This window comes from Idiotropiscis lumnitzeri, chromosome 18 (genome assembly GCF_059441095.1).
Source record: "Idiotropiscis lumnitzeri isolate Australia: NSW breed Sydney's pygmy pipehorse chromosome 18, RoL_Ilum_1.0, whole genome shotgun sequence".
NCBI lineage: Eukaryota > Metazoa > Chordata > Actinopteri > Syngnathiformes > Syngnathidae > Idiotropiscis > Idiotropiscis lumnitzeri.
This window is the reverse complement of record NC_142408.1, coordinates 8871694-8899651: the sequence shown is the minus strand read 5'-3', so window position 1 is coordinate 8899651 and position 27958 is coordinate 8871694. Positions and strand designations below refer to the sequence as shown.

General features: G+C 39.0%; 3 protein-coding genes across 8 annotated transcripts in view; 1 reads left to right on the top strand and 2 right to left on the bottom strand.

Annotated features, from left to right (window-relative positions):
• il11ra (interleukin 11 receptor subunit alpha) overlaps nucleotides 1–15604 on the bottom strand; it is a 30906-nt gene extending 15302 nt beyond the window's left edge. For both annotated transcript variants that reach the window (XM_088280940.1, XM_088280941.1), the window contains exon 1: nucleotides 15464–15604. The gene's annotated coding sequence lies outside the window, so the exon portion shown is untranslated. The remainder of the gene's footprint in view (nucleotides 1–15463) is intronic.
• The window catches only part of LOC148319411 (cystatin), a 26594-nt gene extending 4740 nt beyond the window's left edge, over nucleotides 1–21854 (top strand). The window contains exons 1-6 of one of the 3 annotated variants that reach the window (XM_088280948.1): nucleotides 14839–15000; nucleotides 18614–18767; nucleotides 18840–19064; nucleotides 20269–20420; nucleotides 20508–20609; nucleotides 20961–21854. In XM_088280948.1, the coding sequence (XP_088137074.1) occupies nucleotides 18977–19064; nucleotides 20269–20420; nucleotides 20508–20609; nucleotides 20961–21062 (444 nt within the window). In that variant the 5' untranslated portion in view covers nucleotides 14839–15000; nucleotides 18614–18767; nucleotides 18840–18976 and the 3' untranslated portion in view covers nucleotides 21063–21854. Of the gene's footprint in view, nucleotides 1–14838; nucleotides 15001–15628; nucleotides 15840–18613; nucleotides 18768–18839; nucleotides 19065–20268; nucleotides 20421–20507; nucleotides 20610–20960 lie in introns of those variants that run through there. The other 2 variants (XM_088280947.1, XM_088280949.1) reach the window with 2 other exon arrangements.
• Nucleotides 20552–27958, bottom strand: rassf6 (Ras association domain family member 6). Of its 3 annotated transcripts, none has more exons than XM_088280942.1 (11): nucleotides 27838–27958; nucleotides 25889–25965; nucleotides 25696–25774; nucleotides 24496–24656; nucleotides 24256–24350; nucleotides 23327–23523; nucleotides 22983–23084; nucleotides 22801–22852; nucleotides 22595–22713; nucleotides 22291–22388; nucleotides 20552–22037 (listed from the first exon to the last, which is right to left on the bottom strand). In XM_088280942.1, exons 2-11 carry the CDS (start codon nucleotides 25957–25959, stop codon nucleotides 21962–21964), a joined length of 1050 nt encoding a protein of 349 aa, XP_088137068.1. In that variant the 5' UTR covers nucleotides 25960–25965; nucleotides 27838–27958; the 3' UTR covers nucleotides 20552–21961. The 3 variants fall into 3 exon arrangements, with proteins under 3 accessions (XP_088137068.1, XP_088137071.1, XP_088137070.1); XM_088280945.1 differs by having other exon boundaries at nucleotides 25889–25962; nucleotides 27838–27875; XM_088280944.1 differs by lacking the exon at nucleotides 27838–27958 and adding an exon at nucleotides 26141–26367.

The window sequence follows — 27958 nt, the reverse complement described above, 5'->3', positions numbered from 1 at the left end:
ACATGTTCTTTCCACAGGCTCGCTCTCTCACGTCAGGATTTCATTGCAACTCCCTCCCACCAATTTTCATGTTTCTCTATCTCCCCCTGGAAGAAACAGTATTAAACCCTCTCCAGCCATGGATTTGGTCACCAGAATGCAATTTGAATGCATCTATTCTCTCATTTACGTCTTAAATAGGCTAAACAAATCCAGAGTGACACTCACATATACTTAAAACAGATCTTATAGATTTCTGAAATAATCAACAGTTCAACGCACTGTCTGAGATTAAAAGAACAATACCAACAAAAATTACCCATTCAAGAAATGAGGCCAGGGGTGAACGCAGAAGAATCGTGACAGAGGTCAAGCATTAGCTCATGCTTGCAGCCTGAATCTTAATGAGCGGTGGACAGGCAAGAAGAAAATGGAGTATGTATGTGCCAAAGCTGAAAACAAAGCCCTAGCTAATAACAAAAACAACTTGATGCTAAAATAAGTTGCATGCACACTTGCACGTTGACTAATCTGATTCAAAAGTACACACTTTTAACTGTTTCTCTCCGTGGCAGCACAATCCCACACCCTGAGTCACTCGCGGTGCTGCATGCCACTGCACATTTAGTCATCTTTACGAGGGAAAAAGCAAGACAGAAAGGCGTGAAACGGACAATCGAAAAAAAGTTAAGTGGTTGAGAAGGTGCTTACAAGAATGTAGAAAAATAGCTCCATAATACCTTGTTTTCTGGACTATACGACGCTCTAAAAAAACGACACAACAAAGTCCTCTTTTTGCTGGAATTATATTTTGACAAAAACCGAGACCGAGAACGGTAGAGCTCGGTCGGCCTCACCCCCAAAAACCCGTTCCCTAAATATGGGTGCGTAAGCAAATACGCATAAATATCATTTGAAAACTCAGAGCGTTGTTCAAATGTACCGTTCATACAGTCACATATTAGTTGCCAAGACTTCTAATTCTTCTCCAGAATTTCTTCTTCTGATGTATTTTGCCAGTTGGCAACAACTTTTGGTGCATTACTACCAGTGGAGGGAAGGTGGCGGTAATGCACAAAACTAACAGGATTTGGGAATGCGGCTTTTGGGTGCCAGTTAAAGCTCCAATTTGAATATATACAAGTCACACCTGAGTATGAGTCGCAGGACCAGACAAACGATGAATAAAAGTGGGACTTATAGTCTGAAAAATAGATTCAACTATTTTCAGTCAAATTACTTTTCAGCATCACTCACGTTCACAAATGACAGAATATGCTGTTCATTTTCACGGGATTTTAGAGTTTGCGCCACACCACTGAAGACTTGCGTCGACTCACTGTATATTGTGTTTTTGTGTGTGCTCAAGTTCAATAAATGACAAGTTGAGGTATCGGCTAACAGCATTTGTGAGCATGTGTGTGTGGTTAATGTGCGCGCGTGTGCTCATGTGCACAACCACTGAAGCAACAAGATTTGAGGGTCAAGCCAAAATGTGTCATGTTAATGGGGCGACACAACAATGGCTCCTGTGTTTGTCCACGTTTCTACAGCAACCACTGCACACTCATCTGGCCATTTCAGGCGACAACAAATCTGCTGACAGACAAGTGTGTGTGTACATTTACGTTCAACTCCCATATGGGAAGCGCTTCGGTGCAGTCGTGGTTGCCTGTGTGTTTGTTTCGATATGACTAGTTTTTCGGCCAAAGGGGTTGTGAGCGTTTCAAAGTAAGTGGGAAAAAACATGAACATCTGTTCCACATTCAAAAACTCTAGATTTGAGTAATATCACGAGGTATTTTTTTGAAACAATTCTGAAATATTTTTTTTAGAGTAGCCACTTGGCATTGAAGCCTATAAAGTTAAGATTATAGTATAGGCTGAAGTGGCAAAATGTTTCTAACAATGTGAGTGTACTTAAAATGTTTTTTTTTTATGTAAGAATAAGTGAGGTTTAGAGAAATATGTGGTTCAGCGAAGCAGTGATATTTAAATCTCAGTGTAAATGAAAAACACATGTTTGATGGAAGACAGCGCTAAAACAGAACGCATAGATCAAGTCAGGCTTCTACAAAGGTCTGTGCCATATACAATCTGTGGAAGACAGCAAAGACTAAAGACACAAGAAATAATGACTACCATGCGTATACGGAGATAGCACTCAGCCAATCCGGCGATAAAGACCACTCCAAGTGAGAAAATTGGAATAATGACAAGTTAAAAGGAACCTGAGCATGCTGAGCTCCCGGAGGCTTGTTATTGAGCTATTCAAATCATTTCTCTTTTCAGAATGAATTTGGAAGACACAAACCTGACCTGTGGTATGTGTGTGCTTGTTTGATTGACGGAGTGAGCACTGCGGCAGTATGTTGGCCTAAATTCGACAATGCTGGAATTTCCTTTAGCTCAGCCGCCAAGGCAAGATGGCTACCATATGCCAGATATTCACACAATGCAAAATGCACACGCAGGGTGGGATATGGAGAAATTTATCTGGCTTGCAGCATAACCTCACATTAGAAACCAAAGAATGCACACAAACAGCACTTCATTTTACACTCCAAAACATAATCACCAGCATTATGTCAACAAAGCTACGTTGGATTATCTTGTAAACCCAGTTATTAATTAATATGTGAAAGATCGAAATGTTTCCAGGTAATCTCAAACCAACCGTGATTATCCTGCTAATTCATTGGAGGAAGTGCTGCCACGACTTGGTCATCACGATACAAGGTAGCGATCCATGACTGTGAGATTTCGAAGGGGGGGAGGGCTGAAAGAGTTACTGAGACAACTGTTAAATCCTACTCAGAGAAAAAAAAAAAAACACTCAATCCCGAATGCAGCAAGGTTTCGTGTGCTTAAATTACACTCTCTTTAAGGTGGTAGCGAGTGCCACTGTAAACATCACCAGGTGCTAATTCTAACCGCAGAGAAGTCAAGTTTACATTGGCGAGTTTGCAGATACTGCAGCAAAAAAAAAAAAAAAAAAAGATATGGTACCCCAACTGGTCAAGGATTTGACTGCTAAAAAAGAAGCTTGTAAGCTTTTTGCAGAAGGAATATGCAAATCATAACTAGGATGTAGGGACCGGGGAAAAAATCAGAGAATAACAGATGCTCACTTATAACTACCGGTAAAAAAAAGTGAATACGTTTGTTACGTTCAGCTACTTACATATGGTCTGATTTGATTAGTCAATTAATCATAATTATAATCAATAACTCATTAATTATCATGTGGAAGCCTTAATGACGGCGTCTAAAATGTGTCCATATCACACAGTACTAAACTCGCAATCGGTTCGTTTTGTTGTTGTTTTTCAATTTTCCAAAACGTCTGTCCTTCTTCTGCTTTGCATGGTAACCACATTCATGTCGTCTGCATTTGACATTATTCACACAGGCCGAGACATTTTGTTCCAGCTGTCCCACACGTGACAACGCAAGGACCACAAACAGTGGCCAAACAGATTTCCCCAAAGGCATTCCTTGGCATCACAAATTACTTACTGACAAACCTGTTCATGCAAATGAGCGGCTGAGTTTTAAGCTCGTGCTTCCAAATGTAGCAAGACTCGATCCTGGTTACATAAATGACTTACACCTTCTTTGTTGCTTTCACACCAAATGAGACAATGTGCAGACCTTTTTGTTCTAAACAAATGTGCAGCAGCTCTTCTGGCAAACGTTCTCCCTCTTCATACATGAATCACAAAAGCTCACCAGAATCTCACTCCTTCTTTCGGTCCACTTTTCACTTAACCCTTTACTCATGTTATAAACGAGCTGAACATGACTCTATATTAGGGCTTAAAAAAAATAACATTTATTGCCGGATGTCGATTTAGAAAAACCATATATCGATTCTTTTAATAACGTCTTTTTCTCCATAAATTTACGTGACTTCACGCGCAATTTTGTCCCTTCGCGGAAGTGGTGCACCAAAACAAAATGGCGGAAGCAGTGAAGTCAGCGCCAACCAGCATGAAGGCTGATGTATTTATTGTTCTGATCGGCTCAAGTTCAATAAAACTTACACGATTAGCTTCAATTCTTAATGTAATATGAATATTTTTACTAATGTACCGAGTTACAGCAAGCAGTTTGTACTAATTGCAGCATGGGTTCTTCTGAGAATGCCTTCCATTGAAAAGTAAAATTGTCACTCCTTAAAATCTTTTGATTGAGTCGGAAATCAATCAGTGAATCGGGAATCGAAAATATAATCGAATCAGGCTATAGTGTATCGAATCAAATTTGCAAATTTAAATCGATACCCAGCCCTAAAACATAGAGTGCCGCAGTGATTAAAAAAAAAAAAACAATAATAAAAACACAGCATATGAGTGGCACAGCACAAAAACAAATGACATTTACATATCCAGTCTTAAATAAACTAACTCAAATGTAATAGACAGAATCTCAGAAATCCTCTTTAGCGCAGTGTTACACCCCACGATATTTCGAACCTGCATGGTTTTTGCGTTGTGGGTGTTAAACTGTGCGACGGCTCCACCCTGATTGTCGGCCCTCGCCGCCGACTCAACCCGTCAATGGGTGCAAGCAAAAGATGCCTGATCAGCAATTGGGCTGTTTAAACTGGACTTTAAAAAGGAGTCTGTTGCCTTGACAGAAGGCTGGCTGTGAATTCACGTGTGTAGTCAGTCCCCTCAAAGGCTTGTGTGTCTGCTACCGCTGCCGTTTGTTTGCAGTGCACCATTTTGGTTTTTCTTCTATAGTTATGTGGGCACTCGTTTTCCTAAAACTTTAGGAGAATGAATACCGCTTTTACTCACATCCAACTGTTCCTTCCATGATAGTCGCATTTTTCGCTGCAATGACACAAAAAAGGGTCAAAATACAGCTTTTAAAGTCTATGAATCAATTTCAAATAGTGCAACTTTGTAAATGATGAATGTTTTTTCGGCAATGTCTTTCCGCTTACTGTGTGCCGCTTAGACAAAATGTCATTAAGCAGCGCCGTTGTATAGAGTTGACAAAGCTCCTCGTCTTTTTTTTTTTTTTGTCGATCAACTCATCGTGTGATGCTAGTTAATGTGCGGTCTCTTTTTTTGGGGGGTTCATGTATTAAGAAATAAGTGCCGTGCAACCGTTTTCCAACAGTTGCAGCTTGCGTAGAAAACGACAAGCATTGTCGTGGAATTGCTGCAGTTGTGTGGTTGTGGTTTTCTGCCTCTTGTTGTTTTCATGCCACCACGCAAAACCGATATATGAACAAAACTGTTTCTGTTCCATTTGGCAATATCTTTGTGCCTCGGGATTATTGTCACATTAAGACTTTTACAGATTGAGAAAATAAATATGAACTTTTTCTACTGATAGGCTGAAAATGATGATTTCCAGTGATCAGATTGGGAAAATTCTTCCTAAAATGTTACGTTAGAAATGACGCCAATTGTGCAAACATTTTGTCGAAGTTAGACAATTTTTTTCTGGTGAAAAGACTCTTAATGGAAAAATTGTTCATTTTTTTTTTTGTCCATATAGTGTAAAAGGTTTTACTTTAAAACAGCAGCACTGTTTTGACAACCACCAACTCATCGCATCTGTTCCCTGTTAAATGAACAAGGCTTAAAAGGTACGCCCAACTCAAAATCTATGCAATCAATTTCTAGCTGTATAACCTATTCACAGATACGGAATTGAACAACAAATCAAACATTGATGATAAGATAAATAGACTGGCCAATGATTTGGCTTGCTGTCAAAGCCCAGAGAGAAAATAACTTTGTCAAATGCATGAACTCCTGACATGGCGATGATTGCTGTGCTTAGCCAAGTCCAAATCCAGAAGACAGCAGGTTGACTGGCCAAAAAAAAAAAAAAAAAGAAACAACTCTGCCTAGATCTGGTTTGCCACACTGTGCCGATCGCTTTTGTGTGCCTGTGAGAGAGCGAGCGAGCGAGAGAGAGAAGGAGAGAGCGAGAGAGAAAGTAAATGCAGCGTCCAAGTGCATTTGACTGGCGCCACAGTACTGCTGGAAGTAATTATAGAGACATAAAGCAGATAGTTGGAGATTGCCGTTTTATGCAACACTGAGAATCAAAAATGCATACACAAAACGTACCCGACGTACAGATTTAGCCGTGATTGATGAATGTGTCGTTTCATAACAATGTGAATTTTAAACAATAGGCATCCCAGAAGCTCAAATCATTTAGTGAAAGATTGCAATAAATGAGGGAAATGCAAACGATTGTTTTTTGGTAACAAAACAAAGGATGATTACATGTCAAAGATGTTGTTGAAGTGGTTAAGCATTTTCATTGTGTGTTTGGTTTTTGGCTTCACAGAAATGAAACAACAATGGAAAATGATTGTTGTTCACGCAGACCTTGATTAGAACCATAAATGCGGATGTGTGTTGTAGCATATGAACGTAATGCTTGCAAGAATTGCACTTCAAAAACACATCAACGATGTAATCAGCTACTGTTGCGTAGACAGACCTTTAACACGGAGAGCAAAGAGTTTCCGCTGTTTTTTTTGTTGTTTGTCAGCGGGAAGAAAAAATATTGGGAAGTGCATACCCCCTTTCCACCAATTTCCACCCACACAAAGCCGATAACCGATATTTGAAGCCGATATTCATTTGTTGAAAAAAGGGGTTAAATGGTGTCGACATTTTGACAAGTAAAAACTCCAAAAGTTGACGTAGTAAGCACAAGTTTAATAAACAACTTTAGTTTTTTTTTATAAGATGTTAAAGCTTTTGTAGAAAATAGGCAACTTAGTTTTAAGAGTCTAACAAAAACTGCAAGAAGGTCCCAAGCTCAGCTACATTTCTTATAGTTAAATGAAAACAATCTTTACTATGGTAAATAGTTTTCTATTACTTTTGAGTTGTTGTAGACTGACATTTATTCAAATTTGGGCAAAGTCTGTTGCCTTATCATCCTCTCCCGTAGTGCGTGTCACTCGAGGTGAAAAAACAAACAGGCAGCTTACTGCTGATTGGCCGCGACCCATTGCACACGGAACCAATCAGATGGTGCTGTGGGCAGGCCAATCTGCTTCTACAGGCACAGCAGATAGACAGAGAAAAGTGTGCTGCAGCAAGCCAAAATAAACCCGCTTTTGATTTATCAGCCTTGAAAGTTTAAAGAAAAAAAAAAAAATGCTGATGCCGATAATTTGCAAAATGCCAAATATCGGCCCGGCCGATAATCAGTCTATCATTAAGAAGGACATTGCGAATTCCGTGTCTTTGCCCATTGCTCCCCAACTACACTGAGGGGAGACGCAGAGTTTAAGTCACTGAGAAAAAAAGATTCCTGAGCAGAAACTGATACTGGAAAAATACGTAAGTGAAAAAACATGAGATGAAGCCTTAGGCATGATTATATTTACTGTGCACAACATAAATCAGCATCTGTTTAACGATGCGTAAAAGTATGAAGAGCATCAGGTCAGACAAAGCACAGTCCAAACCAATGAATGTGTAATGATTTACAGCAAATCGTGCTAACAGACAAAAAGAAAGACGTGGGAGGGAAGATCATGTGCAGGTTTGTATTTAATTTTTTTTTTTTTTTTTTTAAATCACTCCATACTGCTCTGCTCGTAACAATCTTATATCAACAAAAAAAGCCTTGACATACAGCTCCGAGCAGTTTGTCTGGGTCTTTCTCTGGCAGACTTCTGGTAAACAGGAAGTGATGCATGTTAGTAATAGCTGATGTGAGCAGTGACGCAAACCAGATTATATACATAATAAAATTGACAACGTTCTTATCGATCTAAAACCGTGTTCAGATATTCTCTGAGCATGAAGTCATTTTACTTTTAGTAAAACAACAATGCGGGATAATTGGCTTCTAATTGGATTCAGTTGTGTCAGGCCATTTTTTCATACACAGCGGGTCAAGGAATAACACTTATATATTTCGAGACAGCCAATGAATCTTCCGCGAACAAGCACCTTGAAACTAGGGAGGGAACAAACAAGAAGTACATAAGCCAGTGAGAAAGGATGGCCTTCTGCCTCGAGCCATTGAGTTGGATATCTGTTTATTTACAATGTGTGCTTGCATAACTCAAGTTATAAATCACACGGATGATAAAATTCCGACATAAGCAAATCTAAATGATTTTAAAAAAATGTCAACACTTGATTATGAATGTAATGCTGGCACAACAAGAAATGTTGAGTCAGTGTTGAGCAAATAAGAAAGAGGGAGAGACAAAAACTAAAAAAAAAAAATGCAGTATCTTGGAACAACATGAGAATTAATTGAAGCATTAACAGGCATTTGAATTTTTTTCTGCCATCTAGAAACCGTTGCGCAACTCAGAGAGTCAAACTCGCGATCGGCACGTGCTTTTGTTGCCTTGAGTTAATTCTAAAAATAGGGTCTCAAATTGAATCTAGGTGGCTAGATATACCCGCCCTCTGGCATAGAGGCAAAAAAGATCCTTTGCTCACTAAGAATGCTCTTAAGATGCTGACCAGGTCCAATTTGTCATGCAACATCGTCTTGCCCTCATCACGTTTGCTTCTTATTAACGCCGTTGTCCAAGATTCTCACTCGAATCGACATTGGCTGACACAGAAATGGTCCGTTTCCGCAAGACATACACTAGGTAAAAAGTAGGGTTTTGGTCACTTATTTACACAACAGAGGAAAAAAAGATAGTTTTTTAAAATTGGATTTCACGACATTCTCGGGGGACAGAATCGACAGAATCACGACAGAATCAACAAAATTGATTTGGTTGACTTAGAAGACATTTTGCCCCTCATCCGCACATGCACATGAGACTGGAAACTCAAGAATTTATCCTCTACATTAGGTGATAAAAAAACTACATCAGACCAGTTGTAATCCAATGACCTGGAAAAATTGGCAGAGCAGATAAAAAAAACAACTTTCTATATTTTGTCAGATTTAATCAGGATTGCATTGGTAAGCCAAAACATTTTCACGCCAATAATAGCTTTCCGTCTATTCCATGGTTCCTCAATCCTGTTCCTCGAGAGTCATGTCCTGCCTGTTTTCCATCTCTCCCTGTTGCAGCACACCTAGTTCAAATGATCAGACAATCGGGTCTGCCGAAGCTAGATAACGATCCTGATTATTTGAATCAGGTGTGATGCAGCAGGGCGAGATGGAAAACAGACGACACTGGCCCTTGAGGAACAGGATTGAAGACCTTGGAAACAGTGCAATTCAGATGAATGAGTCTGATTTTCAAAGCACCACCATGACATAGGTTTAAAGTTTTTTGAGGTTGTGCCACACGCGCGCATGCGTGTGTATGCGTGTTGGTGTGTGTGTGTGTGTAAGTGTCTTGAATTCTCAACATGTCATGTGAAAAGCATTACATTACTGACCACGCTACCACTATGGTGATGAGTAGCATATTTGCCATTCAACTAAAATTATTAACAATCAAATACGGATTTAAATGAACGTAGCATCCTTCTAATACTTCAAGGGTATCTTCCTTTCTCACATTGAAAGAAGGCAAAAGACAATTTTCCGTGTTCATGGTGATTAATAATGCCATTATGATGAACGCATATAAAACAAACGAGATTATTTTTACTTGCCTCTTCCGGACAAATGGCACACTAATTAAAAGTGATTTGCATTTAAGTGATGACAGCAGAGAGTGTGCTTTTAGGCGGTGTTGCTAAGAGCTGGTGCCCACCCCCCCCGACTCCAATCCTTGTCCTGTTTTAAAATGGATGGTGCTCACTCTCAAAATGGTACTTTGACACTTCTAAATCCCTAAAATCAAATTACACAATCCGAGAAAAACACAAGCGCGCAAACAATAGCATTGTGACGCGCCAACCATGCATGGGGGCATCTACACGTTTGTCACGACTAAGATGTGGTAAGTGTGCTTTTATAACTTAAAAAAAAACCCAACCTTTGTTGTCGTGTGATGACAATCTGAAAGAAATCACTTGTGTAGTTTTTACTTCATTTCCATTAGTTTCTGTCATGTACCTGCCAAATCTGATATCATCACGCTCCATAAGGTCCCTTTAACCTCCTCTAAAAACACTGACGCTCCATAAAAACAACAAACACAGCAGGAGAGGGGAGCCGGGAGGCACAAAAGCAGAGAGAGCGAGAGAGCCAATAAAATCATGAAAAGGCGATGATAAATAGAGGAGGAAGAAAAAGGAAAACTTGAATTTGTGTCAAAGGTTACAGTAAAATTTCACTGAAAAGGTAGAGCTGGTTCATTCGCATCTTCAATAGACATTCCAACAGAATTATGTCAGCACCTGCGTGCGCTCACATGCACGCGCAGACACGAGCACAAAACCACGAACAAATTACTCGTCCCAAACGGCATCTGAGGTCCATCCAAAACTTTGAACACGTTTCCCATGTTAGGCCAAACATCCACTTGGTTTTTGTCAAGGACAGACGCTTCTCGGAAATCCGTTTTTCGCGACATCACAACGGACTCACTCGAAATTGAAACTGACAAGACGATCAATTTTTAATCATGATTCCAAAATACCGCAGTCACCTTGCAGCGGAAGAAAAACTTAAGCTTGCCCACACAATATTATTTCTTTGTTTTATCGTTTTGTTCACGGCAACGTCACGATAAATTGTACTGTGAACAGAGAATGCCAATACGCTGTAATTTGCATCAAAGGTAAAAGCGTTGAAATTATGGAGGACTGAAAGTGGCGACATTAAATAAATACACACCCATGAAATGTTCAATGAAAATGGTCATTAATTAATTCAATGTATCATTTATTAATTAAGAGTGGAATTTAATAAATAATTGAATCATTAATTAAATTATAAATGATTATTTGTAAAAAAAAATATTTAATTATTTCTTTGATTAAGAGTGGAATTTAATAAATAATTGAATCATTAATTAAATTATAAATGATTATTTGTAAAAAAAAATTATTTAATTATTTCTTTGATTATTTATGTTTTTAATTATATCATGGTCCGACGTTGCAGCATGAAAATGTATTAATTTTATCTATCAAACTCGCCCATCATCAAAAAAAATGTTTTTTAAATCATCAATTACTGGATTAACTGACTGCTATGAATTATGTATATTGAGGGGAACTGATTGGTGATTAATCATGTCTTGAACAAATGAACCATGTAAGAATGAATGAAACATTTTGAGTGCTGCACAAATTTAAATTATACAACTCTTAAAATCACCTTCTGTACAGTATTTCTAGTTTCACTAACACAGGACAAGATTAGGTAGGGAAGCATCTTTTCGACAGACACGCCATGAAAAATGCCATGCCCAAATACTCTTGAATACAATATGGCATGCGAGTCACAGATAAGATGGCAACTGCTGAAGCCAGTGTTCAAATTCTAAGCGGAATTCCTGCGACAGATTGATATAAAAAATAAAATGAAAAAAATATCCAGCAAAGGATATCTAAAGAGTATCTAGACAAGCCAGCAGAGCATCTTGTAAAAGTACGCATGGTATTTTTAGCACGGCCAAGGTTATTTCTTATGAAGTTAAAGTAATCTTGAGGTACGATCACATCAACAGCCACAATCACGCCATTACTTGCGGTACAAGGGAGTCCCTGTACGCCTCGACGTGAGCGTGAACCTTTTTCGTAGCAATCAAGCCTCCATTTCACGCATGCCTGACCAACATCTGACAACGTTTCGGTAGTCACTGAAGCACAAGCGTGTCTGATGCTTCTTCGAGTGTCGGGAGATCCTGAGGCCTTGCTCCATTGACGACTTGATGTAAGATCAGATGAACCGGGGGTAGCCCATTGCACGGGACCATGACGACCAATCCACTGATCCGGGAACTGCTCATTCAAGAACGCTCGAAATTCACACGGATAACGTGCCGGGTCAACAAATTTGTTCGGAAATGACTTGCTGGACGTTAGCAATAGCTAACATTTCGGGGGTCACAGAATTCCTAAAGCATACGGACATAACTGCCCCAGTGCGTTATTCTCCCAAGATTCTTGGAGAACAGCTACTGGATTGGTGGATCAACCTCGAGGAGATACGAATACAAAATAACGTTTGTTTAGGGAACAGGCCGACATTAATTTCAGTCATTCTTGAGTCTGTCACGGGATCTCACAATTGGACGAATTGGTGATCAATTCTTCGAAGCGAGCCTTAGTTATGATCCGTTACAGTTTTCAAAGGTTTATTTGTTCTTGCAAAAAGAATTAATGCATTTTTCGTACCTCCGCTTGGTGTTGATACAATTGAAAAAAGGCCCGTAGCAAACACATCTGCCTGCCCGTGTGACTTGGCCGCTCACTTCCTGGAATCTAGCTTTCAATGTTTATTGGGGGTTTTCTTGGGTCAGGGTCACTCCATGTATTCACCAGAAGCATTTCTCATGTTTTTTGGGCTGATTTAAAGAGTGTGATAATTCAATAAGCCACAATGGAACAATCTTTACCATTTTTCATGTTACATAAAAATCTTCAATAATGGCAAATCTTCATTTATCCATTTCATTATTTCTTTACAATTATTTCAAAGTGTTTTCTGGATTGAAAACTATAGTTAATATTAATAGAATGTTTTGTATTTCAATGGTTTTAGGTACCCTTAACAGATTAGTTTGATTTATATTATTTCCTATGGGAAATATTGCTTCAGTTTTTGTCCGATTCCGTAGTAATGCGAATTTTTTTGGAATGGGTAAATCAAGAAAACTCGACTGTACATTTTCAATGCAGGTAAAACTTTTTTCGAACAAAATGCCACATTATCAAAACAATCACTATTTTTATTGGTCAGCTGTGAGCTTAAAAGAACCCACAACTCTAAAGCCACAAGACCAGACTCCACTTTAGTGGCTTCACTGTGTGGCTTGGAGCAGTCGGAACTGTAATTAATATCGGGAACGAAGGTCGGACTCGAAAAGGACCAACCACTGTGAGATTTAATTTGAGATTATTATTTTGTTGCAAACTACTGCATAAGAATATACAAAGATCTGCTTTTGGAGACTATGAGTGAGAAGAAAGAAGCAGAGTGGAGAAGAAATGCCCCATTGTAGGCCCCTCAAAGTTGGTTCAATATCAAAAGCTGGCTCTCTCTGCCTCTCTCATACAAACACACACACACACACACACACACACACGCATACCAAGAAAAGTATGGCCTCAGAGTCAGAGTTGGCAAGCAGTGCTGAAGTTCTTGGAGCAGCTTTGGCTCTAATTTTGAATTGATTACTGAGGGCCCATATGCGTGCGACTCGTGAAATCTGAGTTCAGAGAACAGAATATAAAGTCGCTGGCGTGCTGGGTATGTGTGATTACATGCGTTCAAAACCTCTGCGTCTTCACGCATGTGTTAAATGCATATTGTGGATGTACGAGTATGTGAGGAGGTCCATATGGAGCCAGTATGTGTACACATATACTGCATGTCTATGTGTGCTTTGGCCAGCGCTAGCTGGAGAAGCGATTGGACTGCCAGTAAGAGCTGTCTGCAGGCTATCAAGGGAAGCTGAAGAGAAACTAAAACCAGAACCACTGCGAAAGGCAATTCCAAGGAAAGTTTAGCTGCGAGCAAAATAACTTGGTGAGGCCGAAAAATATTGTTTTGTGCCTCGGTAGAAAACGTTGAGAACACTACAAGACAAATGATATCGATGAAGTGTCCGTTTGCATGTTTGGTTATTTGAACACTCCAAATCAAGGGTCACCAACTGTGGTCCTTTGAGGGCCTCTATTATGCATGATTTTGATGTTTCCCTCTTTTATTTATGACAGTCAGTTCAGAATGTTTAAAAGGTGATCTGCAGTGTGAGGTGAATCACTTTCAAACTCACTCCTTCTCCACTTCACTGGCTATCAATGTGAAGATATAGAGTGCATTTTATTGTTTGTTTTGTTTATTATCAGTACATTTTTGCACACTTAGACTACTGTAAAATAGGAGCGTAAAATTGAAGGATTTTCATTAAAATAAAATAAAAAATTTTTCATTGTTATAGTTTGACTCTGGAACAAATTAATAACATTTTCACTATTTCTGATGGAGGAAATGTTCAAACTATGAATGAAATGGATTTTGTTCAACCGTGGAGGGTCCATTGTAACACTAATTTATATCATCTATGTACAAAAGAAATGTGGGATTTTCCTTGCACTATTTCTAACAGCCATCCCTAAAATCGCAATTCAAATGCATTTTTCTCTTTCACGGCCTAATGACTTCATTTGGGATGGATGAATTTCAAGAGGAAAACGCCGAGACACTTTTTTTTTCTTAACTAGTCCGTGTGGGTTTTTTCTTTGACATTGGAAAAGCAATAACCGTAACAAAGAGATTTTCTGGTTATATAAGCGTATCAGATATAGTTTTTATCCAAAAATGGACCAAGTAGAGATTACAATTGAGAAACCTTTCCTAATTTGGCCAGAAAGGTGGAGAGTGAAAACATCAGCATCACTGCATTAGTTCCGACCACCTCAAGCTGCAACGGAGAGTAAATCTGAACTACATTAAGACCGTCTTAAGTGTTTGGCTTGTAAATGCTCATAATTTTCTCCTGCCTAAAGCTACCGCCAGTGATAAGCTACCTTGTACCTACTGAGATGAAGCCATGCAGAGTGAATTGATTTACCACAGTGAAGGGAGAAAACTTGAAAATAAATCAGAATGCAGTTCTTAAACATGAAGAGACACACTTGAAGACTTTGAAAACGCCCAACATCAGATTCTAAGTACAAGAAGAGCGACATCTCCTTTCACAAAAGCATCCTTGCACAACATGTCCTTGCTAATTGGAGTGACATTCAAAAGTGGGGCACAAATTGCTGCTTATTCTAAGCAAAATACCTTTACTCTGCTACTCCCCAGACGCCCCCAGGCTTGGTGTCTCTACTGGCTCTGTTTGCATTCCTGTTGGGCTCTATTTAAAGCCTTGATCACTTCACTGGCTGCAGGAATGCACATCTGTAGTCCCGAGACCACTGTCTCAAATCTATTTTCTGTCCAGTAGCAACCACTCCATGAGAACAGGTATGATGTTGTTCATTTTGGGGGGGGGGGGGGGGGCGATAACAACAAAGAGTTTCAAAACCTTACCATTGAATAATAAATGAACAACATACATGCATGCATTGAAATACAAAGGTAATAACAAAATCACAAGACTCTGAACGTCATACACAGATAATACACAATTTAGTGCGCGCACTTAAATCGGACCATATTCAGCAAGTCAACTCGGACATCAAATAATAATGATGTAGTACAAGGATTTGTTCATCGGTGCGCACACGCATATAATAGTAGCGTGACACATTCCCACGGGGACAAACAGTGGAGTAGTTTCCCTGCTGTCCCGGAGAGTGAGCTGGATAAACTTTCTGCAAGCCGCACGCGCAGCCAACCCGCTAGCTACCCGCCACCCCCCCCCCCCCCCCCCTCCTCCGACCCCCCGCCACTCGATTTGAACGCTTAAAAAAATCAACTCGCTTACCTTGGAAAATCTTCCCCGCGAGTCAAGCGGACATTATTATTTGCTCGCCCATGTTTGGAACTTTCATTTGGTGTTCTTCGGCTTCCCGGAGAGACGAGATGTGAGTTTGTGGTACGAGAGATCGACCCGGGAGGACAAGAAGGGGGGAGGAGATGGGGGAGGGGGCAGTGGGGGCAAAGGAAGCAAGGGAAGGAGGCCGGTCAAGATAGAAGGACGCTCATTGGATAAGCGAGCTGTCGATCATTGCATGAGTGGGCGGGGTATGACTGTAAAGCGATTATATTGAGTCTGGGAAAAACAACACTGAGAGATGTCTGGGTGGCATTGAGGACGGTACAGCACACAGGATGGTAGTGACTTTTGTTACAAAAATCAGGTATTGGAGGTTTGTGACTGTCTGTTTTAAATGCAAACACAATGCAGAAGTAGATAGATGAACACCAGGGAGAACACGGGCGGTGTTGTTTATGCTGTCTTCTACTAATTTAATACATATGTACAATCTATATACACGTTTACTGTATAGTTCAAATTTATATTTGATCAAAGTCCACTTGTTCTGGGGGATCAAAAGTAGATAAATCATTCAGTCGTTGGCACAAATGTCCTGCATCATTTAAAATAGATTTCCTTCTGTTACATGAGTCAATGTCTATATGAGGATACAAGCTTAACTTGCTCGTGGTCGCTGATCTACTTCTATATTTATCTGTTACCGATGGTGAGGACATCATGTCATTAAAACCATTAATGGCTCCTGTTATTCCTGCAAACAATTAAGTGAATGTCAGCAATGTCATTTAGTCGAAAACTAAAAGCTTCTACCTTTATGGGGGTAAACAACAACAAGGCTCTTAATCAAATGCAGTCAAAAAAAATCGAGGCAAACTGACCTCTGAAATACACAAATAACAATACATGGGAAAATTGGTGCTAATTTTAGAAAGTGAAAAAGTAGAAATTTTTGCAGAAATATCACATAATTTACTTACTTACAAAGTACTTACTTTGACATGAATATATGTAACCGTCAAAACTGTTTCGAGGTTCACGTAATCGAACCTTTAATTGCATCAAATGACAACATCTGATTATTTATCTGAGGTTGTCATTCTCAGTCGTCGTAAGGACATTTTGATCAACCGCAACTACTGTGGCTATATTCAGCTAATTGTTTAGCACTTACAGCCACTGTTGCATTCCACTCCTTTCAAAGAAAAGAAATTTGTTGCGTTATAAAGAGAAGCTGTCAAGTTTGATCTAATAATTCTATTTTGGATGTGTCACGTCTCTCTCATTAGAAGCAATTACGCAGCTGAACGAGACACATCAAAAGACAAATGGCAACGTAGTTTGTTGATAAATTTCACTTTAAACTGTTTCAAATGCTCCGTTCATGGAAAATGTTTGTAGCAGCATGTATGTTTCTTTTTTTTTAATTTTGATCTAATACTGAAGTTTAATTTGGGAGGTGTGAGTCACATGTAGTCATGAGAACAAATTACAGTAGGTCTTTTAAAAAGACCATCAAATTGACAAATGACTCCCTAATCTGTTAATAGGCTATGATTGGCATTTCAATTTAAAAAGGCGGATGCGAAAAATACCAGTTGGGCTATTCGTTATTTGTCTTTATGCTTTATAACATGTTTGTTTCCACTGCTGGGCTTGTTCCTTTTAGATCCTTCACAATTATTCGTTCATTTAAGGCAAGGCATTTACTATACGCTATCTGACATAAACTCTGTGACCACTTTTGCTCCAACACTTTTGGAGACGTTCAAATTCAGCTATTCCACTACTATTTCGCTAAATATTCCCTCCTCCCCACACAATATTTGCGCTAATTTGTCACTTCTGATATCTACTAGTCTACTATAATTCTTATTTTCGCATTTCATTCTTATTTTCCTTAGTATTTAATTATATTCCTTCGTTTGACTTTCATTTGCCAAAAGAACACCAAATGCATGGGTCAGTAAACTTAAAAAAAAAAAAAAAAAACTATCGTGGAACAACTATTAACATTAGACTTGACTCTGGTTGACAACTTTGCCTGTTGCGACCCCTGCAGGAATTTCTGTCGCATTACAGAAACGTTTGGAAAAATACTGGTTGGTCAAAGTATTTACACTGCACATTGTAAAAAGATGGATTTATGCTAATATCAGATAAGTGCTGTATTAGTTTTTACTATTATGTAACTGTAATTTAATCAAAGGGCAGAGAAGACTGCAGTCATCATCCAATGAACAGACGTGATGTGCAATTTCACGCTCCGCCTTCTTTCTAAAAGCGGCTTGATGCCACAATACAACTGAATTTAACAGTTTCATTCAAGGTGATGGCGACCTTTGTGTATTTAATCCCACTATTTGAATGGGCGAGTCTATCTATTACGATGACAAAATGACAGTGTAAATGCATGCTGTGACAGCACATACTTTGCGATATAAAACCTTCATAAGGAAAAAATGAAATGCAACCATCCTTATAAACATTTACACGAACTAACACAATGTAAACTAAAAGTCCTGAGACAGACATCTTAATATATCAATGAGGCTTTATGATAGATTCATTCTTCCCATACAAATCACAATTGTAACAACATTATTCCCAATCAGATGCTTGGGGAAGATCCTTTCCTGCTCTCAAATGAATGTGCCCCATTTCACAAAGCACGCAGCACTTACTTGAATTGGGATGTGGAAGAACGTGAAACCTTTGACCTCAACCCATGCATTAAACGCCTTCAGCATGAACTGGAAGCGATATTTTGGACAGGTCCTCTTGTCTTGTATATCAACAAATGCACCCTTGACCTCAGTCACTTTTTTTTTCTACAGACACACTCAACATCTTCTAGAAAGTCTTCCCTGAAGTGTGAAAAAATACAAAGAACTAACTTCCTAGTTTATTTTCACACGCCGATACCTTTTGTTCAAATGTGCGTCACACATACTCCAAATGCCAGCGTTTAAAACAACAACACTCACTTTTGGTGTCGTCACAGAATCATTAACAGTTGACTCTCAGCCACATCACACACCCACACACACACACACACACACACACGCGAGCGTGCACAGACGGGTACTAAAGGCACTGATGACCATTTAATCCCTGTGTGCATGGCGTCATTTCCAGTCAGTGGGTGGGTCGTCACTGACTTGTGAAACATACCAGACGCAAAGCTTTGCAAAGCCACCACCATCCACAAACAACACACTCCTCTCTCTCACTCTGCCTCACTGTCGCTCCAGCACCCGGAGGGTCAAGTCACACTTTGACGTCCCAAAAGGCAAGTCAAGTTCACTTTCCAGCACTATTATTTTGGTATATACTTGTATTATATGACTCTGTTTCTTTCTAGGCGGACACACGTAACATTCTCTATTGGCATCTGGACAGTGGTTCAACCTCACCTGCTCAGCGGTGATCTTTGTGTGGATATTTTACCAGCATCTTTCTCGACGCTTTGCATGGTGATATAGTAGACAACAAGTCAAGATGAATCTCCCTCTGTCAGTGCTTCTGTGTCTGTCACTTCTTCAGATGTACGTTGGGGAGCAAATTTTGGAGGCAGTCATTGTACCAAGTAAGTAGAATGCATAATATTTACAAAACAAGCTGTCAAGTAAAAATACCATCTTAAAGAATTGGACTTCGATGCTGAGGTACTGTAAAATAAAATAAATTAATTAATAAAAAAAAAACTGAAGGCTGGAAGAGTAATCTAAGTTGAGCTTGTAACAAAAATAGCAAATTATTCAGCAATTTTTTGCCCTTAATAAGTTAAAGTCTTGGGCTATAACCAACAACAACAAATTTCCCATCACTAAATAAACTGACTTAAACAAGTTCAGTTGTTATGTTGGAGTAGAAATACACTTCTACCAACAGAGTGATAATTTCAAATTGGAGTCACCGTAGGAACTGGCAATTGCAATTATTCGCAAATTCTGTATGCAAGCAGTATGCTGATGTTCTAAATATAAATCGTCAAATATGGCGTACTTTGATAAAACAAATTGTTAAATACATCACAGCATAGTTCTATACAGTGCAGTGTCCTATATGTACCGTAGCTTATATGCGTTACAAACACGGTACTGCTCTCAGTAAACTTGGTGTATGCCCGTATCTGCATGACACAATGGCAAAATGCGGTTTGCCTCAGTATTAGGACTCAGACACTTTGGCTGTGTCGGAAAAAAATCTCATTGCTGAGCTGCTGTTTCTGTTGGCTCAGAAGAGTTGGGGTAGGGAGTCACTTTGGAAGAAAAATAATCGGAGCCGTTCGTGGCAAAAGAGAAAAAGAAACGGATATTTATTAGTATGTATAGCTGTTGCAGTTGGGTGACAAAGTCATCCACTTGCTAAAAGTCTTGTACATAAAATCTGACGATTAAAATTCAATTTTGCACAATTATTGCACGTTTTATTAGGTTACAGCTGTATTTAGCATCTGCAACTTATTTCCATCTCGCATGTTGCTCTTGCATCATTCATCCTTACGGAACAGCTCAAGACTTGGAACACTTGACAAGGCATGGGAGGAAAAAAGCTACCACTAAACCCTGGCAGTCCCAATTTTCCGTATTAATTCTGAAAGTAGGGATTAGACAGATGTCACACAACGGCAGAAAGGATATTTTACAGTGGTATTACTCTTCGAGGCTTTCATTACAATAGAAGAGGAATATATTTTTCAATTGCTTGATCTGGAAATAGTGTGCACACAATCTGAACAAGCTGAACACGTAAGTGTTTATTACCCATTCTGTTAAATTACCCCAAAGGAAAAACCCGTCTATTGGGTGGCTGGGTTGAGAGAAGTCCAGAGACGCCGGGGGTTCAGGCGGCGGCCCAGCACGCCGTAGACACGTTCAACACACAGACAAGGGCCAAGAAGTTGTTCAAACTGCAATCCATCACATCTGCACAGACTCAGGTTGGATCACATGAAGGAAACTTTCCTTTTGCAGCACTTTGAAAACATGAAACATTTTAACTGTGCATTTGCCATGATCCGCTACAGGTGACAAACAGCATCACCTACAGGATGGATGCAGTACTGCGGAAAACCCAGTGTCTCAAGGGTGAAAATCATGACTTGAACAACTGCAATCTTGAGAAAAAGGTACAGTAAATATCACATTTCATTCCTGCTGGTTCTGCAACTGTATGTGATATAATGGAAAATAATAAGATGTAACTATAACTACACGAAGTTATGTGTTAACATATTTTAAGGACAAGTACATTAAAGTCTTCACAACCTTTTATCAGGCCAAAAAGTTCAATCTTTGTCTCATCAGACCACAAATATTTCACGTTACTTAAATCTCTTGATTCTTTGTTCTACTCCCCAACAAATTCTCAAATCTACTACAAAGAAAGTCATGAGGAAAGACAAGAACTGAAGTATATGATTGACTGACCTTTTGCACAGGTGTATTTAATCCAGATCTTGTTGTTTTCTCCTCTGCAGCATCTCAAGTGCCACTTTGAGGTGATATTCAACCCTCGCAACGACAAATACGAATTGCAGACGTCGAAGTGCAAGAAGACTGTGCCCAACGCTCAGGCTTAATTGTTTTGCATTTTTCTTACATTTTGGTACTACAATTGAACGTGTCACATGTGTAATGATGAGCAACTTACTATGATGACACAACACATGAATAAAGTGTGTTCTTGAGAATGAAACAATCAAAGTGTGCTTGGTGTATTTCGCAATTATTTAATTTTGTTATAAATGCAAAAATGTATAAAAATCACATTTTAAATACAACCGTTTTTTTGGGGGGGCCTGTTTGGAAGCAATAGAAAAAAGATTTTTGAACTCGATCTCATACTGAGAGTCTGTTCTGATGAGATTTCAGGACGACTCCAAATGTAGTGAATGATAACGGGAAAACACTTACACACGTAAACTTAATACAGTGTTCTTTGTACTTGTGCTTCATTCCAAATGAATATCCTTTAATGAGGCCATCTTTTGTGCTTACAGCAGTTTGCTTGTTTGACCTCAACCTCGTGCAACACAGTTGAAAGATGACACCGCAGGCACAAGAAATACAGTTGACACCTTCTGAAATCTGGTTTAAGAAATGGACTGACTCATCGATGGAAAAAAACAAAATAATCATCGTACCATTCGAGACATCTTGGAAAGATTTGACTCCTCGGTTCAGTGGAAATGTGTTCTCATTTTGTTGAGACACGTGAATTGAAAAATGGCACGCTCACTTCTTTCGAAGTAGTCTGGTCTCTCTCTCTCTCTCTCTCTCTCTCTCTCTCTCTCTCTCTCTCTCTCTCTCTCTCTCTCTCTCTCTCTCTCTCTCTCTCTCTCTCTCTCTCTCTCTCACACACACACACACACCCCCACACACAATATATTCATATATTGGAAGCAGTTTGATTTCACTTTCTTGTTTTGCTACAATCCAACTAGCTCCAAGTTGGTTCCTGGGTGCTCTCAGTGTCTTTTCAGACACTGGTCTCAATATGTGGAGAAATCTTGCAGCTCAGCATACGAGAGAGGAGACCGTGGTGGTTTTTGTACCTAGAAAAAATTAGCACACATACATCGATTTTAGTTGCAGCTTTAACAATTGTCGCAGCCAAGCCTTTTAATGAACATTTAACTTTTTTTTTATTTTTTTTTAACATATTCTTTTTTTTTAAAAAAATCACATATGTTGAACTGTTCATAAAAACTAATTCCTGGATTCGGAAAATTGAATGTAAAATAATGTGAGCTAGATTGTTGTCAAATCACAAGAGAAGAGAATAGAAGGTCCAAAAAAGACACTAACTTGCTAATAACCATTTGAAGCTCCCTGTTCTCCTCTTCTTTTAAATTCAGTAGAACCTGTTCCAAGATGGGAAGCTCCAAGTTCAAATACTGGGCCACCTGGTAGATTATATTGGCAGAAAAAAAAAATCCTGATTCATAAAAGTTGATGAGCATCATTGCATGTGAGTATTATAAAGCTGATGAATTCAAATAATTGTTAACTATTTAATGCGACATTTTGGCCTATCAACAGAGATTTTAGAGTACGCTATATTGTATATTAAAAAATGTACAGGATGCGGGTGAGAGGCCGATGCACTCACGTCATTGCTGACTTCCTCTTCATCCATGTCCATCAAAAATATCTTCATGGTGTCATCGGAGGGCCCCTGTAGGATGCGCTCCCACAGTGGCTGGTCTCTGTTGCTCATCTTCCTCTTTTCTAGATAAAGCAACATCAACTCGGATAAGTCACCGAAGATGACAGGAAGTTTTTGACTTTTGTTGATGACATAACAACAAACCTTACCGCCGCTCTGGTGAACGCAGTATAGTGCAAACTCCTGGGGGTCATTTTCTATCTGCGAGGTGAGCATGCAAGGAAAATAGATAGATTTTTAAAAAGTGCCAACTGTAGTTCGTAAAATTACAATGCATTGACAAAAAAACAGAACCTATGTGTTGTTGGTTGTTAACTGTAGATCACCTCACCTTGAATTTGTTTAGTAGCTGCTCAATGACTTGGTTTGTGGTCATGCAACTAGTAATGCGGACTTTGGTGGCTGTGCCAAAGCAAGGAGTGAAGATGGAAGTCTAGGAAAACAAAGAGAAGCTGATGAGTAATCTTGCTCACCCTGGTTACGAACAACAAAACAAATCATTATTGGAAAACTGTGCATAACAAATGATAAACAACTGGAGGATTTGTCCTATTTGTCCCCAACCTGCATTTGTAGGCTGAATTTTTTATTTGAGCTCTAGTATTCCTATGTTATTACCATTCCTATAATATTGTGGCCAGTAAGTGCACGTAAGAAACCTTACTACAGACGTGCCTTATAGTTATAGAAGTGTCCATTGATAGAAAAGCGGTGCTGTCGCTCTCGTTCTCTTTGTGCCGCTGACTTGCCTCGGCGACTTCTCCTCTTGACCAGTGATGCATCACTCATACAGCGGAACAGGTTGGACTCAGACTCTAGCTCGTAGCTCTTCTGCCTCGAAGGACGCAGGGTTGTGGTCTCATAAATGGCACCTTTGGAATATAAAATGTAGGAAAACAATCATAAAATAGGGAATACAGGAGCTCTAAATGATTATGTCAAAAAGTATATTGACCCACACCCTCACGTTAATGGTAAGTCTAATCAACATGCAATATTACAATACAATATCATACAACTTTATTTATATAGCGCATTTCATTGTATATTGTGGTAGGAGGGGACAAATAAATATGATTGAAATTGACAAAATAGTTATCATAAAGGGCTCAAGGTTAGAATTAGGGATAACGTTAGTCAATAGAGCATTCATTGAAATATTTGGAAAGATCCATTGAAGAACTTTTAAAAGATGAATGAAAAACAAATTGCAAATAATGACATAATATATACCATTAAAAAAAAATCATGAATTCTATTAGAAGTATTTTGATTTGATTTGATTTTTTCTGAAACCCTGCTACTTAGGTACTCCATTTTGAACATGTGCAAAAAGCAGTATAATAATAATAATAATAATAATAATAATAATAATAATAATAATAATAGTAATATTAGTATTATTATTATTGTTATTATTATTATTAATAACAATAATAATAATGGTATTATTATTATTATTATCATTATTATTATTAATAATAATAATAATAATAATAATAATAATAATAATAATAGACAAGCATACATGCATCGTTCTTTGTCAAATTCTTATTATTAATGTATAAAACATCCTGTAACTCAAAGTCTCAAAACTAGTCAACCTGGTAGAGGATTTTTGATGACTGTTTCATGTGCTGTGCGAGCCATCTCATCTATCTGGTGTAGGTCGAGAAACTCCCCCCACCGTGACATGCCCCTGCACAGACACAAGCTTGCAAATTGAACTGAAACTGTGGCTAAGGTGGCCTTTGACAACAGGTCGATATTCAAAAATGTGTGAGACTCCAAAAAGCAACAGCGCTCTTGCAACAAAAAAACAACAATCCAAAAGTGAAATCAACCTCCTGTTTCCAAGTGGGCTGACTGGGCTGATTGGGTCAGATGAGAGCTGGGGAGCTAAAGGAGCCGTCTGTTTCTCATCTTGTATTTTCAGCCGAATGGGTCGTCGGATTCCCCAGCAGATATTTACAAAGCCTTCTACAACCAATTCCCCGTCATCACGCTGATTTCGGAACAACAAAAAAACAATAATGTCAGGAATGATTTTAAAGACAACAAACAGAACATCACATGATGAAAATGGTCACGGCATTTGATACTTAAACCCTCATCCATCAATCTTTCTTTTCTTTGCTTGGTCAGAGATAGCGCCTATCCTAACTGATTTTTACAGGTGGTTTGGATCTGGCCTGGTACAGTTTTCACTAGCCCGCAGCATTTAATAAAAATTTCATTTGACACGGCCCACAAGGCATGTTAAAAATAAAGTGAACGTGGGCTAAATGAGAAGGAGGGTGTCAAAAATATTTCTGTCACTGCTAATAATAATTTGGTGTCTTTACTGTTGACCTTTTTTTATTTATGCAAAGATACAAGTAAACAATTTAGAACTAAAATAACAAAATACTGCGGTGCAGGAAGATAATCAATTTTAGGAGCAAAAATACTTTCAGACAGTTTCTGCTCTGCATGAATGCCCCATTTATGAACATATGTTATCTGTTTTCAAAATGGTCAGCTTAGTAGCGTTTGCTCTCCTTTTTGCTTCTGAATGTGATTCGGCTGCTCTTCAGTGCTGGGGTGGATCTAGTCTTTTAGGCAGTTCCCCACGCTAAAATCTAAAAAAAAATCTTTAACTGTTGTCTGTGAGTTGTAATGTTGCAGTTTAACAGAAAATTATACATAACTGCTTACTACTTACTTGACTGATTTTCGCGTGTATAATAAATTAAAGCAAAACTAATTTTAAAGTGGAGCTAGCGGCCCGCAAATGAAGAGGTCTGGACACTTTATATTCACACCAATGGACAATTTAGAGTTTTCAATTGAGCGCTTCATTTTTCTTCATGGTATTATATTGACCTAACAATACAGTCAGTTTATTGTTGTGGCGGCAGTCTGTGGCTAAGCTTCCTGAGAATATCGGAAGCATGCAATGCAGTTCTACAAAACGATAAACCGTGACTCGCGAGCGTGATGGATAAACGTTCAATGAAAACAATATTATAAGACCTGATGAGCAGACTGTGTGTGCTTGCTACCTGGAAGTAACTGAGATGTAGTTGAGTCTGGTCCTTGAGGAAGCAGTTATAGGTGCTTATCAACGAGAGAAACTCTGCCCTAAAATCAATCGCCATGGATAACAAAAGCCAACAATGTGCAGCATTTAAGATTCAATCAAACAGTGAGATGGCAAACAAATTCCGGTTAAAGAGCGTTCGCTCGTCAACCCACCTGGACAGAGTCCTCCCATCTCCCGCCTGGATCAGTGGAAGAAGACCAGCCTCATTCATCTCTGATAGCATCAACTACTGCACAAAGACGCAAAGGCAATCAGATCAAGTGTGCGAGCAGGCAAGAAAAACAAAGCCAAGCTGAGGTCGGAAAAAGAAGCAAACTTGGAAATGTGGACGTGTGCTTGTCGTTGCTGCAAGAGCTGCTTAAAATAGACGCAGAAAAATGATCAATAAATGCATTTAATCTTACATTAACTTGACGCTCCTGTCTTCGATTTCTTTGTCTCAGGCTCTTTCTTCTCTTTGAGTGTCAACTATTTTCTTCTCAGTCTCTCTCTCTCTCTCTCTCCCTCTGTCGTTTGATGTGTTATATTTATCTCCTTCTCTCCCTGCCACTGCCTTCACTCTCTTACGCTCTTCAAGAGAGTTAATAACAGTACTCCACCCAGTAACCAGTGATGACAGAGTGCACTGTTTATCCTTCAGCCAGGAGCACTGACTCGTGTCGGCATATCCACCAGTGCTCTCCCTCCCTCTCTCTCTCTCTCTCTCCATCCATTCCTTTATTTTTCTTTCTCCCGTTCCCCGGTTTCCACTAGTGACACAACCGTAGAACTTAGCCATTTGCCTCTCTACAGTGCTGTCTCAGCATGTTTGCTGCTAAGAAACATCTCAGGTATTTCGTAGTTGTCGCCAGGAAGCCACAACACCCTCCGCATTGGACTGACATTTTCACAATGTGCATTTTCACGCAACATATAAAGGCACGTTGTTAAAAGTAGAAGGAACATGTCACCTTTTTGCAAGAAAAATAAAATGGTGATAGGAAAGTAATAATTTGTCAGATGTTTTCTCGGGGGCTAAATTGAATGATCAAATAGGCTGGACTGATTTTGCCTTATTTTTCAATTGAGCATGTTAGCCTTAGTGTTTTGTGTGTGAGCAGTAATTGACTAAAAAGGGAGAATTTCATGCTAACGTGTCAAAAGATGAAGATACCAAAGTAATTCATTTTTTTACTTAACTATATTGCAGTAGTCTATTGCATCTTATATGGAACTGGAGCTGAGTTCCCTATTGTGATCAGCAGAGCGTGTAAGTTGATCAGGTCAAAATGAGAAGGCCCTGGACGAGACGAAAGATTTTTGGTAGATCCTGTTTTGCACCGTGATAATGGAGCAAAAACAGAAATTCAACATGTCAATTGGATTATATAGATTAAAAGAAAGCACCGCCCCGCCCCTCCAAAAGCTGGTGTTGAGGGTGTGAGAGTGAACTTGGTCTTTGTCAAGTCCTAACATGTAGGTTAAGGCCCGGAGCAAGTAAATCACACCCATGGTGTTCCCACCTAAATGAAGTGTGAATGAGTGTGTGTGCCATCACATCATACTAACCTTAAAACATAATCATTGTAGAATTATTGTTTTCAATAGTCAGAGAGTTACAATTTAAACTAAATAACCTAATTACTGAGCAAAATGATTGATTTATTTTTAAACCCGCCATGAAAGCAAATGTGAGCAGATATCATCCGCTGGGATATTTTACGCAGCAAAAATAAAAGGTGTTGATTGTGAAGTTGCAAAGCAGGAAATAAGGTAAGACCCATGGAGACACACGCAGTCCCTTTTCCCCACCTTCCTCTTTGTCATTCCCCTCTCATCTTTCTCTCACAAGTGGCTCATATTTGTATGAGCTCCTCAACAGTTTCAACTAATAGTACTAGAAATAAACTGCACGTTAGTGACTTAATGACATAAGATTAACTTTAATATCCTTGGGCATCACTTGTTTTATTTAAATGTAGAATTGATCCTAAAACGAAACAAACAAATGCGTTTATGCATGCATTTAAAAGTTGCTAAAACTATTATTATTACCTCAACAAATCAACATACTTTGCATTAAGGTACAAAAAAAAGGGTATAATATCAAGATCAATCTTACCTGACTAGCAAGTCAACCTCCAACGTTTGAGTGTGACTACCTTCATGTTTGACCCCTTCTACTTAGTGTGTGTGCCTTCATGTGCGTGTTGATCGGTCCAGAGTGCAGCACTTGATCTCAG